General features: G+C 36.9%; 2 protein-coding genes across 2 annotated transcripts in view; one reads left to right on the top strand and one right to left on the bottom strand.

Annotated features, from left to right (window-relative positions):
* Window positions 1-13395, top strand: part of LOC116164879 (flocculation protein FLO11-like) — a 35647-nt gene extending 22252 nt beyond the window's left edge. Inside the window, exons 2-3 of the mRNA XM_031479126.1 lie at window positions 10086-10273; window positions 10906-13395. Coding sequence (XP_031334986.1) covers window positions 10086-10273; window positions 10906-13375 — 2658 coding nt within the window. The 3' untranslated portion in view covers window positions 13376-13395. The remainder of the gene's footprint in view (window positions 1-10085; window positions 10274-10905) is intronic.
* On the bottom strand, window positions 4495-5077 carry LOC116164884. The gene is made up of 2 exons (XM_031479132.1): window positions 4988-5077; window positions 4495-4934 (listed from the first exon to the last, which is right to left on the bottom strand). Exons 1-2 carry the CDS (start codon window positions 5033-5035, stop codon window positions 4545-4547), a joined length of 438 nt encoding a protein of 145 aa, XP_031334992.1. The 5' UTR covers window positions 5036-5077; the 3' UTR covers window positions 4495-4544.
* Window positions 13396-14735: the final 1340 nt, after the last annotated feature.

The raw sequence follows: 14735 nt of genomic DNA, 5'->3' as shown, positions 1-14735 counted from the left end.
TACTACTGAGGTACATAGTCGGTTTTCAACATACATAAACCCAATGCTTGTAATTTTTCGTCGCTAAAATTGTTATTCTCTACAGGGTGTCTTTTGGGAGCTTTAGTTAAACGTTTCTGGGAAAGTAAAATAGGTAGGTTTTTGAAAATTTGTACTTAGGAGTTACTCTGAAGGCCGAATCGATGTAAAATATTTTCAAAATAGCCGCACTTCCGGAAACACCGATAGTAGATGGGAACTTCGTTATTTTAAATAGCAACCCCTATTTTTTATTGCATTTTCGGGTTCTACGTGAAATTTCAGTTCTTTTGATACCCACATGTCGATATCTGCCATTTATGGTTTTTATGTTATTTTGACTTTAAGAAAAAAAATGCCGGATGCAGATGGTACATTGATAATTGATTACTTGAAAACGGTTGTAGTCATGGTAATCTATTTTTATCAGTGCATAAAGAATGAATAGGGCTTACTTTTAGTGTACGACTGCACCTATGGAGATCCAAAATTAGGAAACTTCAAAGTCTAAAAACTCACTTTTTTAAAATGGAATGACCATGTTCTTACTATTGCATGAGATAGAGAATCGAAATTGGCATATTTTGATATTACATGTTCCTATAGCTATCTTTAACAGTTTCTGACTTATTCCCATTTCATTGAATTGACATTTTAAACTTGCAGACCTGGTAAGTTGCTTCATTCATTTGGTTTTCCTCCCTTGCCCCCTTACCCTTACCCTTCTTGCTGAAATAAATTTATTAATTATGGCCATTGTAATAATATACCGGTGCTTACTTACGTTACGGCGAAGGAAAGAGCACATATGCAAACGAGAACTACGATGTTTTTCAGTTTTGGAATGATGAGTGGTAAGGTTGACTCGATCGCTGGTTTATATAACTATAAATTGTATGAGCAATTTACGTTTGCTAAATTATAGTTACTCACATCGCCATCCAGTTAAAAAACATTCCGGTAACCAAAATCCATTGTTAGACTTTCTTACGTTAGTTGAAATTGATATACTTAACACTTAGCACAATTGATCTTTTTACGTGAAGTTTCTGAGTAAATTCACCAAAAATTGAGGATGATTTTCCATTTTTTTCGTATTGTGGGGGGGGGGGGCACGGGAGCGCTTTGTTACTGCCAGACATGACCTTCGAATTTATACAAAACCGTCATTTATGCCCGATTTGATTACAATGGTAAATAACTATACCTTGCAAATCAAATGTGGCTGATATTCTAACGCCAATGATTAACCTTGGTCATCGTTTGTGAAATCGGACAATAGTCATGTAGATTTTAACAATCTTAAAAAAAACTTTATTTAATGCTTCCTTCACTACTAAGTTTTTATAGATAGACAGATTAGTTAATCTATTAGTTGTTACATAATTACCCCGCTTATGTATCTCACCTAACCCCCATGTTAATAGCGTGTAAAGGAATGTATTGATCTGATATTGATAATGTCATGTGAAATTGTTATCCATTCGTAGTCGTGATTTTCCAATACGTTCCTTTTGCTTTGGTAGGTGATCTCAAAAATCCCAAAAAGACCAGGTTAAATTTGTTACACGAAACGTGATTGTAGGATTTCAAAAAATATATTATGATTATGTCATTTTTCTCTAAAGAAAACACGATTATTTAATATTGTAGTTTGATAAAAACTACAATTTATTCGTTATTGTAGTATTGCCAGTAAGTGACTAATCTTTCAGGGTTGATTTTATTTTAATTGCTCATTTTCATGTCAGAAGTCGTTTCATTCAGCACCTTAATTGCTATTTTTATGTATTTTTTGATTTAAATATCGTTGAAAATCCTTTCCAATCACACATTTTAAGAAGTGCTTTATGAGGTGTAGCTAAGGGGTTAGAATAGGTATTTTTAGTGATACAGAACATCTCCTTACTACCATGCTTCGGAGGGCATGAAAAGCTGGAGGTCCCGGCAGTCATACCACAAGTCACAACTGTCGTTTAATCATTTTGAGTTCATACGTAAAGACCCCACCAGAACAATTAAATAATTTGAAAAAAAAAGGCATTAATTTAGTCGTCTGGACCATACGTCAACGTCCACATTGACATTGTTTACATAGCAATATACAAATCCGGAAAAATCTTTAAGGGATTAATAGTTCGGGTGCAAATTTATCCAAAGGATAGGATTCCTAGGGGTAATTTGCATGAGAGAATGTTGAAGTATTATGATTCAATTAAGCGGGGTAAGAAATTAAGTATGCCTAAATTTATGTTGGTAAGGGTTGAGTTTTCTTCAATGCGAATATTCTTACAGCGAGATTTTGAAGGAAAAATCTAAAGAAAAATTAATGCTATAGAGAACAAGAGCGGACATACCTACATGTGCGATGGGTCGGTAGAATTAACTAATACGATCCTATTTTTGCAAAAAGCAAACAGATACAAAATTGATAAGCAATTTAAAGCACACTCGATGCCTTTTTTTCATACTCTTTTTAATTCTAATTCTCTTTCTATTTGTTTGGTGTTTCGTACAACGTATGATTATTAACGATGTGTTCTATTAGGTAATTATCTTCTTCTCGAAGTCCACAATCCTAGAATCCTAGGTCCTACGTCCCTAACAATTTGGTCTACGTATCTAAGCCTCTGTCATCCTACTCCTCTCTTGCCTTCTGCCCTACCTTCTGTACTAATCCTCCGTGCCTGAGCACGTGCCCTATTATTCTATCTCGTCTTCTCTGTACGGTTTTCCACATTTCCCTATTTTCCTGTACTAGCTCCAAGGCTGCTTCGTTTGTCACCCTATCCATCCAGCTAATCCTCATTATCCTTCTATAGCACCACATTTCGAATACTTCTGTCCTACTTTTGCCTTCCCTGCTTATCGTCCAGGTTTCGCATTCGTATAGAGCTACACTCCGTATGTACGTTTTTAGCAGCCTTTACTGTAGTCTCTAAATAGTATTCCTTCCGTACAGTTTAATTCTGTTTCTAGATCCCTTTCTCTTTCTGCTAGTATTACTATGTCATCCGCGTATCTTGGCATATGTACTGTTTCTCCCTACACTTTGACCTCTCAGTTAAAATCCTGCTTTACTCTATTTATGGCTTCCTCTATGTAAAGGTTTAATATTGCCTGCGACAAAGCGCAGCCCTGTCCAACCCCACTCTGCACCTTGGCCTCCGCCTCTCCACCCTCAACTTTAACCACCGTTCCCTGTTCCTTGTAGAGGTTGTAAATTACCCTGATATCTTTATATGCTATCCCTGCCTCCTTCATTATCCCAAATTAAGGGTTTCAATCCTAATTATATGAGCCAAAAACTAGAAAAATAATATACTAAGGCGTCTTTTTGTTTTTATAAGGAGTTCTACATCTCTCATCCACTTTTGTTTTTCCCCGACGTCAGATAGAAGGATCTCGAAACATGTGACGATAGAAGGACGATCAAATGGGGACCATCAGTTGATATAACAATGCGCATTTATTAATACTGCTAGGAAAAAAAAACATGACAAAAAAACGAGTATATCACTTAAATCGTTTGAATCGCTTTTTTTTAAAGTCACAGCTGAAAATGGTTTATGTCGGAAAATGAAAGTTTGTGATACCTCAAAAAATATAACCGGTGGAAAATTTGGTTTTAGGCACATCACTAGGTAGATACTTTTCCTTTTTCCTATAAACAGTGTGTCCATATTTCTACCCTCGCCATGGTTATTTCAATCAATAAAAGAGATACACAGACATTTTGCAGAATGGCGACCTGATTTCAAATATTTTAAATTTGATTTCAATTTTCGTTTTCAAAGTATATGAGAAAAATGAGAATTCTCCTGTAAGCGACTCAAAAAGCACCAGAATTTTCCAGCCCATTCGCCTCATCCAAATGTGTAACCCCACCAAGGACTAGTAACCTCGTTGTTTAAAGATAGTGAATCATATATAATGTGCTTTCTTCTTTTACTCAGCGCTATACTTCTACTAAAACCCACTGGCTAACGTATAGATGATTGTGTGCCAAAATGAAAATCTTCCTTTTATGTTTTGGTTCTAAAATATGTCAGTACGTTAGTCACCAGCCAAACAAATTTGACTACGCTTCTTTTGAATTAATTGTTTCCCAAACTATGACCTGCACGCTAAGTAGATCAACACTGTCACCATTATCAAAGCTGGCATTAAAAAATTTGATTTGTCCACTGTACCAACATAAGAGAAGCGTTAGAAACAATACAATTTGCACTTTCCGATATGAGATATGGAGATACGTAAACACAATCTTCACAAATGTATTAAAATACCTTGCATCGTATATCCCAAAAATTTCAAGAATGCGAATTAGCTAGAGGTCCTGTACCTATAAGGGTTTTAGCTTTCACTCAGTTGTTATGGAACGGTATCGAATTTAACACAGAGGGGCACTTATTTGCCCATGTAAAACTATAGAGGTACATTCACACTAATATAAAATAAAATAAAATCATCACATATGGATAAACACAATTTATTCTATTGCAATGGGAAATTTAAGGGTTTTCTCAAACTGGGCAACCCCCTTCTCCGCACTCGTCTTTATTGTTTTTCTTCATTTCCTTCATTTTCTTATGAATATTAACAATCAGACAGGCTGCACCACTAGCATTGGTTTCTGCTTGATTACTACCAGTTTTGGTTGAACATTCGTCTACGAATGCACAGTCCTGAGTGTAAGACTTGCATTTTTCCCTAATGTAGTTCCAGTTAACTGTACCATCACTTGTTAAAGCACCAATTTCTTTCACAAAGCATTGCGCGAATAATTGGAATTTTTCATCATTAAAAGCACCACTTTCTATTACCTTCTTGATATTACCTCTATCAATACCCTCTTTTTTAGCACAGTCTTTAAGGATTTTAAATATAGTATCCTTTTTATCTCCGTCTTCTTGCTAAAAGTAACATAAATAAAAGTATTTACCTTAATTATGTAGTAATTACTCACAGCTACGGCAAAAGCGCAGAGACAAGCTATAACTACTAGAGTCTTCATGTTAACAACTCACAATGATAGCTGTACATACATACATTGGTTTATATACAATTTACAAATAATTCATTGCCCACTACGGTATGTTATTAAATTGCGCATAAGTGGAGGCTACGTAACCATACCTATTCAAATCTCTAGTAAAAAATTTAATGAAATAATTCGAATCCTTTGTGTTCTTTACAAAAAAGGTGTACGTATTATGTTAAATGGCTAAAAACGGTAATGATTCTTTGGTGAGCCATGCGACAATTTGCTACTAAAAAATCACACTTTTTGCCCAAACTACAAGTTGCTCCGAAAGAACTGAAAATTCTCATTTGTAAAATTTACTTTTTATTTGTCTTATTCCTGCCGTAAATATATTGCAGAATTATTATAAACTGCCACAATAGATAGGGTGTTCTTATTTAAAAAGTTATGCTGACGTATACTTCGTAATTAAGACATCATGATGTATTCAATTTAATACAAAACCGCGCATGTAAAAGTACTAATCCTTATGTGTGGAATTGTAAATGAAGGGTATAGTAGTAGAGTTAGTAGAATGCTCGACGACCTTGGCTACAATCCAGTCTACTTCCCTTAACAAAAATTTTGTAAAAACAAAATCATGTGAAGTTTGTTATCGTAAATGATCAATACAAGACCCAAGGTTCTTTAATGGTCTGTTCTGGTCTGTTTAGATGCTTATTTAAAATATCCTTATGGAAATACAAAATGTCGCATAGGTTCGACGTAAATTCAAAAAAACTAAAATTGGTCATTTCCTTGAATGTTTTGGGTATATCATCGAAAGTGTAAGAGGTATAAAAGTTTTATATTAAAGTTATTGCCTTTGATACGCTTAATTTAGAATTGAAGTAAAAAAAATTCAATATGGGTACTTTTGAGGAACATTTACCAATTTCCTAAAGTTAAATAGGCGCTATATTATAGATTTTTTAATTCTCTTTTCAACGAGCTATCATAGCATAAGATTGAAAATAAGATACTAGTTATATCAACGGTTTTTATATTTTAATCAAGCAGTCTGTGATGAATTAAAAAAAACAAAACAAAATTTATTCGAAGCAACAAAACAATGAAAATAATTACATCAGATGTTTAAAATATCAGGGGCGCATTCATGGGAGGGGGTTTAGGCGTTACAACTCCCTCCAAAATTTTGACTTTTATGACATCACTTATTGATTATCTTATTATCCATACTTACATACCTACAAAATGGTGGTATAACTACAAACTATCCCCTCGAAAAAATGTAATGCCATTATCCCGTTAAACACATTTCAAGCAGTGGCGTAGCGTAGCACGTTGGCGCCCTGGGCGCGATCGTAGTTTGCCGCCCTTACATATTTTAGGAGCTGGTGAACATCTTGAGTTCCCTATCGTTTATTTAAAAAAAAAAGAGTTCAAATTTCTTATTCTATTCTGGATTTGAGTTTTTTAGAGCGAGCGATTGTTTAGGGGGGTTGGGGGGGGGGGTCTCCTCTTGATATTAGATCTATATAAGCTTTCGTTTGATACCTATATGATCAATGTAGCAGATAAACAACACAGACTACAATAAAGACAGACAAAAACAATGCAATTTTTTGTAATGCGGTAAAAAGGATATACCCAACACTGCTTCTGAGGTCGAACCTAGAAACGCAAGAATCAAAGAAGATAATGATATTTGAATTGCTTGGTAGACATTGCATTTATACGATTGGAGGATTGAGAATAGAAGTCTCTTCGTCAAGTATTTTCGCCTCACTTTTTGTCAGATAAATCATCTTCAACAAGTCCGTCGTTGGTCATCGTCGTTGCTTACAAAATTAAAATTTAAATGTTCACACGATTTTTTTATCGTCTCCTACAATGGATCATGTTTAACGAAATATAACGGACAGACCAGGGGACAGACCATTAAAGAACCAGCTCTAAATGATGCTGCTGTCTCATTGTTAGGTCTGCTCTGGAAAAAAGCTCGAATTTTGAGCACATTAAGAACGTTTCTCTGTAACGTCTAAATACCTACGTTTAGCAAACGTTACATCATATAACACTTTATAACATCAGCATTTAACGTTAATTGAACGTTTGAAACAAACGCCAATGCGATTTAACTCTCTTATGTTGTATAAACGTGGTACAAAAATGTTTATTAAACAATACTAAATTACGTTTATATCATCCTTATACATTGACGGTCGGTATTATAGTTGTAAGCTAACAGTGTTGTTAAGGAATGTCTTAACAACACCGTTAGCTGACAACAAAGTTAAGTCTGGCTTTATAATATCGGCCGTCAATGTACAAGGATGACATAAACGTAATTTAGTATTGTCACAGATTGTGTACTTTAATAAACATTTTTGCACTTTGATACTAAAGTGCACAATGTAAAAAAATTCAAATTCAAAATAATTCAAATAATTTTTTACCAGAAATTAATGTATAAAAAATTATTTCATTCACATCAATCACTTCACAAAATTGTTAAAAATGTCCCACGATTATAATGAATGCACAGTTACACACATATTTTCATATCATCGAAAACTCATTCTAACATTACTGGTGTAATGTTCATTAGTTCCTCTTCGATTGCATTTTGAAGTTCCTCAGTGATGTGCAGACGATTTCGAAAAATATTGTATTTCAAAATCAGAAAAAAAAAATCTAACACAATCCTCTGCTAATTAATCGATCATCGTAAAACTGTTGTTCGGCATCACGGAGTATTTGTAAATGGAAAATACCTTGTAGGAAAACGTTGGATATCAGGAAATTCTTGATAGAATTGCTGGCGACAGGACTGAATGGAATACGTCCATGTTCCATCCTGTAGACTTGCACTTCGATAATGTTCCTTTACGACGAACGTGTCATGTTTTGGTGAAAAAGACATTGTGGAAGATTCTAAAAAAGTAAGGTTATACATCCATAAAATAATTTACGTCTTTTACTTACTTTTACATACTGCTAACGCCTAGGAGGAACCCTGGTAGAACTGTTTGATTTAAAATAAAAAGATGACCGTACAAGGTGGAAAATACAAAGAAAAATCCAACACGTAAAAATCGCCGTAAATGGATTGCTTATTCAGCTTATTTGTTGAAGTCGTTGTCGTTCATCCTTGATGAAAAACACCACAATCGCCAATGTCTAACCCAAAAAACTCCACAATTTTTAAGCACGTAATTCAAACTATCCTCCACTTATTTTGAATCACATCACTCAATTCACAGAAAACCAACATTCAACAAACATGTTAAACTGCAAATGAAGATAAACCGAGTGATGAGTCACCGACCAGCTATTTTTTCGTTGCGCAATGCCCAAAGGCACATTTTTAATATTACAAGAACGTTACTGTAACTGTGCAACTTAACAGTACCAAAATGTCGTTGTTGTAATGTTAAGCTTTTAAAAGTTGAACTAACGTAGTTATGTATGGTTCCGTCAACATACGCTAATAACATCACATTACTTAACATTATAATGACATCGCAACAAGGTTTTGCATAAAAACGTTGTCAAAGTAATATTGGTATAACGTTAGCCTTCTGAATGTTATTTTAACGTAATAATGTCCCGTTCCAGCGACGCAAGTCCAAAAGGTTACAATTTTTAACATTACAAAAACGTCGTAGAAAGAAAAGCCATTCAAGTATCGTTGGTATAACGTTGATGTTTTGTTTAATTGAGTTGTTTCAAAATGCAACATTCGTTTAACGTACCAAACGTTTTTTTAACATTGCTTGTCAAGTGGGTTTCCCCCTGAATAGTTGCAGAGATGGAAGTGGAGGGGAGCAATTCTCATCAAATTCACCTCTGCCCTTTTATGGCAAGAGAAAAAATATTGGCCTCTCTCAAAAATAATCCACAACTTATTGATGAAGCAGTCACGCTCCTGGGGAGCGACGCCAATTAAGATGAAGTAGCCTCTGCTAGCTGCAATTGCTGCAAATGTCTCGTGCCACTTTATGGGGATAGATAAGAGAACACTCTACTAAACCTTTGATTCAACATCACCTACCACTGCCAAGGTACACCTGGGTTGTCTGCCCCCAGCCCAACAAGCTGAGCTGCACATTCTTATCGTACCTATCACCAAGCGCATAAGTGGTTGGAGGTGGACAAAAAGTCAAACGAATGGGCTCAAATTGTAGTAAATTATGTATATCTAGTTTAAAAATGAATGAATGGACCATTTAGGAGAGTCCAAAAACTGAAGCCAACTTTTGCCCATGTTTTTTTCAGTTGCAAACTTGGATTTACGTCAGGCATTCCCTAATAACGCACCAAAAATGCATCTCTCTGCAATTTTTTGCGACATAAACTCCTTTTTGTTACCGTACCGCTGGCCCATATACCAACTTTAAACTATCCATAGTTGTAATGGGTTACCCGGCATTTAAACAAATTTAGTACAATTTTTTACGAAGCTATTTTTCTTTTCAGATCCATACCAATTTAGATATCCACATTAACCGCCTTCTAATAATTGGGACTACTCATTCCTTGCATACAACCACTGCATATTTTAAACACTATGCTATATCATTACCCACTTCTTATAGTGCTGGGGATGTGCTCGACATGTTATAGTCTTGAAAGGGTCTCGTCTTCTCAGGGTGATTAAAGAGCAATGGAACGAAAGCGAACTTCCCTCTTATCTTGAATTGGGGCTGCAGAAGAACTACATGTCAAATTAGTTAGTAATTAATTAAATTACATGTTTTAACAAATACTTTCATCTATTTTATAATGGTATTAGAGAAATATAAAGAGATCTTAGGTATCATTTGAAAAGATCCATCAGGATTTATGAATATTTTACCTCGTATTTTACTTAATGTAAGGGCTACTAATCACATACTACACGCAACCCTGTTGTGGATAAATGAGGAGGGTTTTTAGAACATGTTAGCACGGAAAAATGATTGTCTCGTAGATGAACTATCCGGTGAAAATTCTCTGTTGTAGCGAGTAAGAACATTTTATAGGTAATTAATTATTTCATTGTTGTTTTTAATGCCAAACACATTATCGATTACAGAGGAGCATCGACAGTGCACTTGGACCAGCTCGCACATCGTCAGTGGGATTGGCCTCTACGAACCCGCGAACGACGGACTCCACGGCGTCTACAAGGAGGTGGGTGCCAGTCGAAGAACCAGTCCACCAAACATCCTCCAGCGTTCCTCGCATTAGTCCTGCCGCGGAGTTTGATATGGCAGCTACCAGGTGAGTGTTCTTTTACATTCGTAAAGAAACGAAAATGACATTGAATTTGCACGGTAGCATTTTCGCTAATGTTGTTTTTCCCATTACGAAAAATCGATCTCATATTATTATTTGAGAATAAACTTGAAGTACGTAGGTAAATTAAATCCAATTTATTACTGTTGGTAGGCAAGTATTGATTTGGTCCTTTTTCGTTTTCGAATAACATACAGATCCAATTTCTTGCGTTATTTTTACGACGCTACCATAATATTCTTATTTGATTTAAATATGAAATGTGATTTCCCCTTTCTGATGGTGCTGCTGAGAATAAGAAAATCATTTTAATTTCGCAGCTGGAACATTTTATTTTGTTTAATAAAATTTTTAGTTATTTATCTGTGTAGGTTTCAGTCACCGGACTCAACACACAACCTACAATTTTAAGTTCATTGTCCATTTTTCGCGTAGGTTCCTCTTGACATGGTTAATGCTATGCACTTAGATATTAAATACGTGTAATAAAGAAATATTGAACTTACAACCGTAAACAAGGTTCAATATGTAATATTTAAGGCATCTCGATTTCGAGGTCGTGCCCAATACGGAAACTTGATTTTAATAGAATAATAAGACTGTGTTTCTCATTTTAGAGGTCCAAATGTATCGGTCTTGCATCTTCGTGGTGCACCTGAACCGTGGGAAACGAGTCCGACGTCGGCATTCACACCAAGTGCAGGTAGATCGTATTCATCGGGACGCAACATTCCGCCGCTAACGAAACATCAATCGTTGGGAAATCAAAGCTACAAGTGGGATGATTCGTCTAGATTTTTCACCGAAACGTCAGCAGATTTGTACGTGAAAAGTTCGTGTAATCGCGAATTGTCGCCAGTGCGTTGGTGTGATCGTGAGGTGGACGGTGTATATTTAGGGCGGTCCGGTTGGGTACAGGTGCAGCAAAGATCTCTTGATGATTGCAGAAAGTCTTCATACGCAAATCCAATTTCGGGATCGCTGGAACTCTCGCGGCGCACTGGAATCAAACTTGCAAATTATCACTGCAATAGCGAACCAGCTAAACGGCAAAACGGCGGAAGAACAAATGAGTTGCAAAGACCTGCCTATCTTCCGCTAAATACCCGCGAACAAGAATCTTGCAACAAAAGTCCATCCCCACCATTACCAGTTCAGGAGTGCTCACCCCCTTCCGTTACACCCATTATTTCTCCACCTCCCGCCTTTCAAGATCGAAAATCAAATAGTGGATCAAAATCTCGCACTTTCTTCGGAAAACCCCCATTTCTTCCCCGCTCAAACGCAATCGTTGACAGCGATATTATCAGTCCACCACCCTCGCCGCCAATGGAGAAGAAAATGACCCGGAACTCAACCTTACCGCAAGTGACTCAATCACGTAAAATAAAGCTCACCCCATCGCCAGTATCGAGACCCACCCTACCGTACCCTCGGATACCCCAAACAAAATCCTTAGAAGAAACTAGTAACAATCGCCGAACGCAATTCTTACAACGACACGGCGAATCCTCATCTTCCTCGTCATCGTCAATGGGTTTCCGAAGCTTAGACAGCTGCGTTAACCGGCCTACAATGCCGAAACTTTCCGAAAATACAGATTCGTCGATAGATATGTACGAAGATGCCGACGAAGAAGACAATAACAGCTCATCTTTAAATGTAAGCCTTATCTCTTCAATCGGTAATATTCTACCGTCGGATTCTCTCCGGCCTCGTGAGAAAATATCACCATCGGGCCGTACTCGTGTCCTGCGACCACATACGCGCAGATCACCGGCCAGTTCGGACACAAATAAACCGGGAAATTGCTCCTCGCGTAGTTCCTCATCTTCAAGTAACGATGGATTTCCGAGCCGATCACCGTCTGGATCCCAACAACAGTTGCGCAGATCGGCGCCACCGCGTCAACATTACAACGCCAAAACTCCCGTTGATGATCCGCAAAAAGTGCGAAGATCACGCAGTCTGCAGCTACCTGAAAAGAAACAACAATCGTCTGGTTACCGTGAACCTTCCGTTCCGCCCAGAGTTTCTCCGCAACCAGACTCGTACCGTGTGGTATCCAAACAAGGGATGAAACGGCAAACCGCACAATCGAACAAAGTGCAATCACTAGAAAGCGATGCTATCGCTGACAGTATGTTGAGAGAAGCCGAAATCGTTACTGAATATCTGTATGGAACCCGCAGTCATGCCGCCGCCCAAGCTTTACTAATCCACAGGTATAACAACGGCAGAGAAGAGAAGATAAAAGAATCGAAACCTGTCAGTAATAGCGGCGGTTTCGATGTGATATACGTCGGTAATTCGTCGCGTGAAAGACAAAAGATCTTGCAGAGGTGTGTTACGACGCCCAACTCGAGTTCAACAAAACAATCGTTTAAAATCAGCCCCACAACCGAAACCGGAAATACTTGCAATTCTAGTACTTGCGATTTTTGGCCCCACTGTGCACATCGAGATAGTTTGAATAGCAAAGCGCAGTCAATGATGCGACTTTCACAAAGCTACCCCAGCCATCAGCGATCGCTAGACGTTGATAATAATCGTCCAAACATGGGTGGTGTGGAAAGAACGAGCCAAGAACAACACAAAAAGCGTTCAATTAACTCGAAAAACGTTATGGATCCCGGAAATGTGTCGCACGTGCAGAGGAAGCGTAACGAATCGTTTACACCAAACGTTGACCATAAAATTCGCGAAAAACATTTAAGCCCGAATAAATGCAATGAATCGAAACGGGATTTGAGTGCCGATAGAAAAATTTCTCCGGTTAATTCGAAAAGTGCAAGTCGTTCACCGTCTGCGATCGGTAATTCGAGCAATTCATCGTCAAGCAGTGAAGTTTGGGTGACAACTTCCGACCGCACCGCGAGTAAAAGTTCGAAAAATGCCAAAAGTTCTGGTGCTTCCACGCCGTTAGATGAAGTGATTATTATAAAAGACGATCACATTAAGGAAATTATACTTACGCGACCGGGCAGTGCTCCAGCCGACGACGATATTAATGGCTCAATAGAGGCACAACAGCGATCGATGTCATTACCAAAATCGTTTCTTGCAGTAAATTACCAACAAGGGTAAGTACCTACTGTATTGTTTTATTCTTCGGTTATTTGTGTAAGCGACAGGAAGTAACAAATTTTTCTAATCCATTTCGATTAAATTGAGAAAGTAGCATTTTTAAATTAGCGTAGGAAAAAATTACATAAGCGACATTTCAAAACTTTTCACCAATTATAACGAATTAAAACTAACTTAAATGAGACGTTTGGCACACCCACAGTTTATAATGAGATACTATGTTCACATATCCCATTATAACAGAATGGTCAACATATTTATCTACCTATCATTGAATAAGGTCCAGATTCTAATTCAGCATTTGATGTAATATGGAAATTAAATTATACAGACTTACTAATTTCCTCGCTAATTTCTAACAGATAGGTACTTATGTCGAAATATCTCAGCACAAAGTACTTTTGTACACATCCGTCCTTGCTTAAAACGTTATGGTGATGTTACTTAGTATCGAACGTAAAATGTGTACTCCAAATCTATTTAAATAGGACCAAGAACAGTATGGGAATAAAAATGTGGTCCAACGATGGGTGTCCACCGTGACATCTTCCTTGCAATTGAAGAAATCGTCAGTGTTTTGACTATTAAATTTCCTAATATTATTATGCAATAGTCGGTAATAATATTCAGTACATTTAAAATCAAATGAGGTGTTTGCTGTTCACGTAACTACTTGGGGTCCTAGACAAAATTTGCTTTTGGACCCCTCTTTCAATTGCAATGAGGCACGTTTATGGAAGAATTCGCCAACATTTATTTGATTTCTTTTATCCTAACTATTGTATTTACTGTTTTGCTTTCTTCTACATGAAATGGAAATTTCTTCTGTACTGTCAAGAGTCTCAAGTATGTATCTATTCTACAAAATCGTTGAACGCCATACGTCTATCTACTCATATATGTATCATATCATTTTAAACATCACTAAAGTGGAGAACTCAGAGTTTTGGTACAAAACTAAATACACCACGAGCCACCAATATGAAATAGGGCGTTCTATTTAAAATAAGAAAGTTGCTATCCACATCCGGCAACACCGGAAGTTAAACGAGGATGATCAAATTTCCATAGATCATGAAAAACTATGTGGGTATACCCATTTTCAGATTTCAATTATTAATGGCAGTCTGAATACTTTTAGGTCACGGTTTGCGTGAAAGAGCCTGTATACGTATGTACTTGTTTACGGGCCATATAAAAAAATAAAGTTGATGACATACTGTATTGAGTAACATATTTTATTACGAATACTATGTACGGCACAAAAAAAAACAAAAATTGGTAACTGTTAGTTTCAACAAGAAGATGCACCGGCGCACAACATCCTAATCGTGTGAGAATACCTATACCTAGGGCAGAC

Source organism: Photinus pyralis, unplaced genomic scaffold (genome assembly GCF_008802855.1).
Source record: "Photinus pyralis isolate 1611_PpyrPB1 unplaced genomic scaffold, Ppyr1.3 Ppyr1.4_LG2, whole genome shotgun sequence".
Taxonomy (NCBI): domain Eukaryota; kingdom Metazoa; phylum Arthropoda; class Insecta; order Coleoptera; family Lampyridae; genus Photinus; species Photinus pyralis.
This window is presented reverse-complemented; position numbering and strand designations above follow the sequence as displayed.

What these genes read in the sequence shown, in the direction of transcription:
- LOC116164884 (XM_031479132.1), bottom strand. Translation starts at nt 5,035, where the DNA reads ATGAAGACTCTAGTAGTTATAGCTTGTCTCTGCGCTTTTGCCGTAGCT. An exon ending in TCTGCGCTTTTGCCGTAGCT is followed by an intron (nt 4,935 to 4,987) that starts GTGAGTAATTAC and finishes TGTTACTTTTAG; the next exon opens with CAAGAAGACGGAGATAAAAA.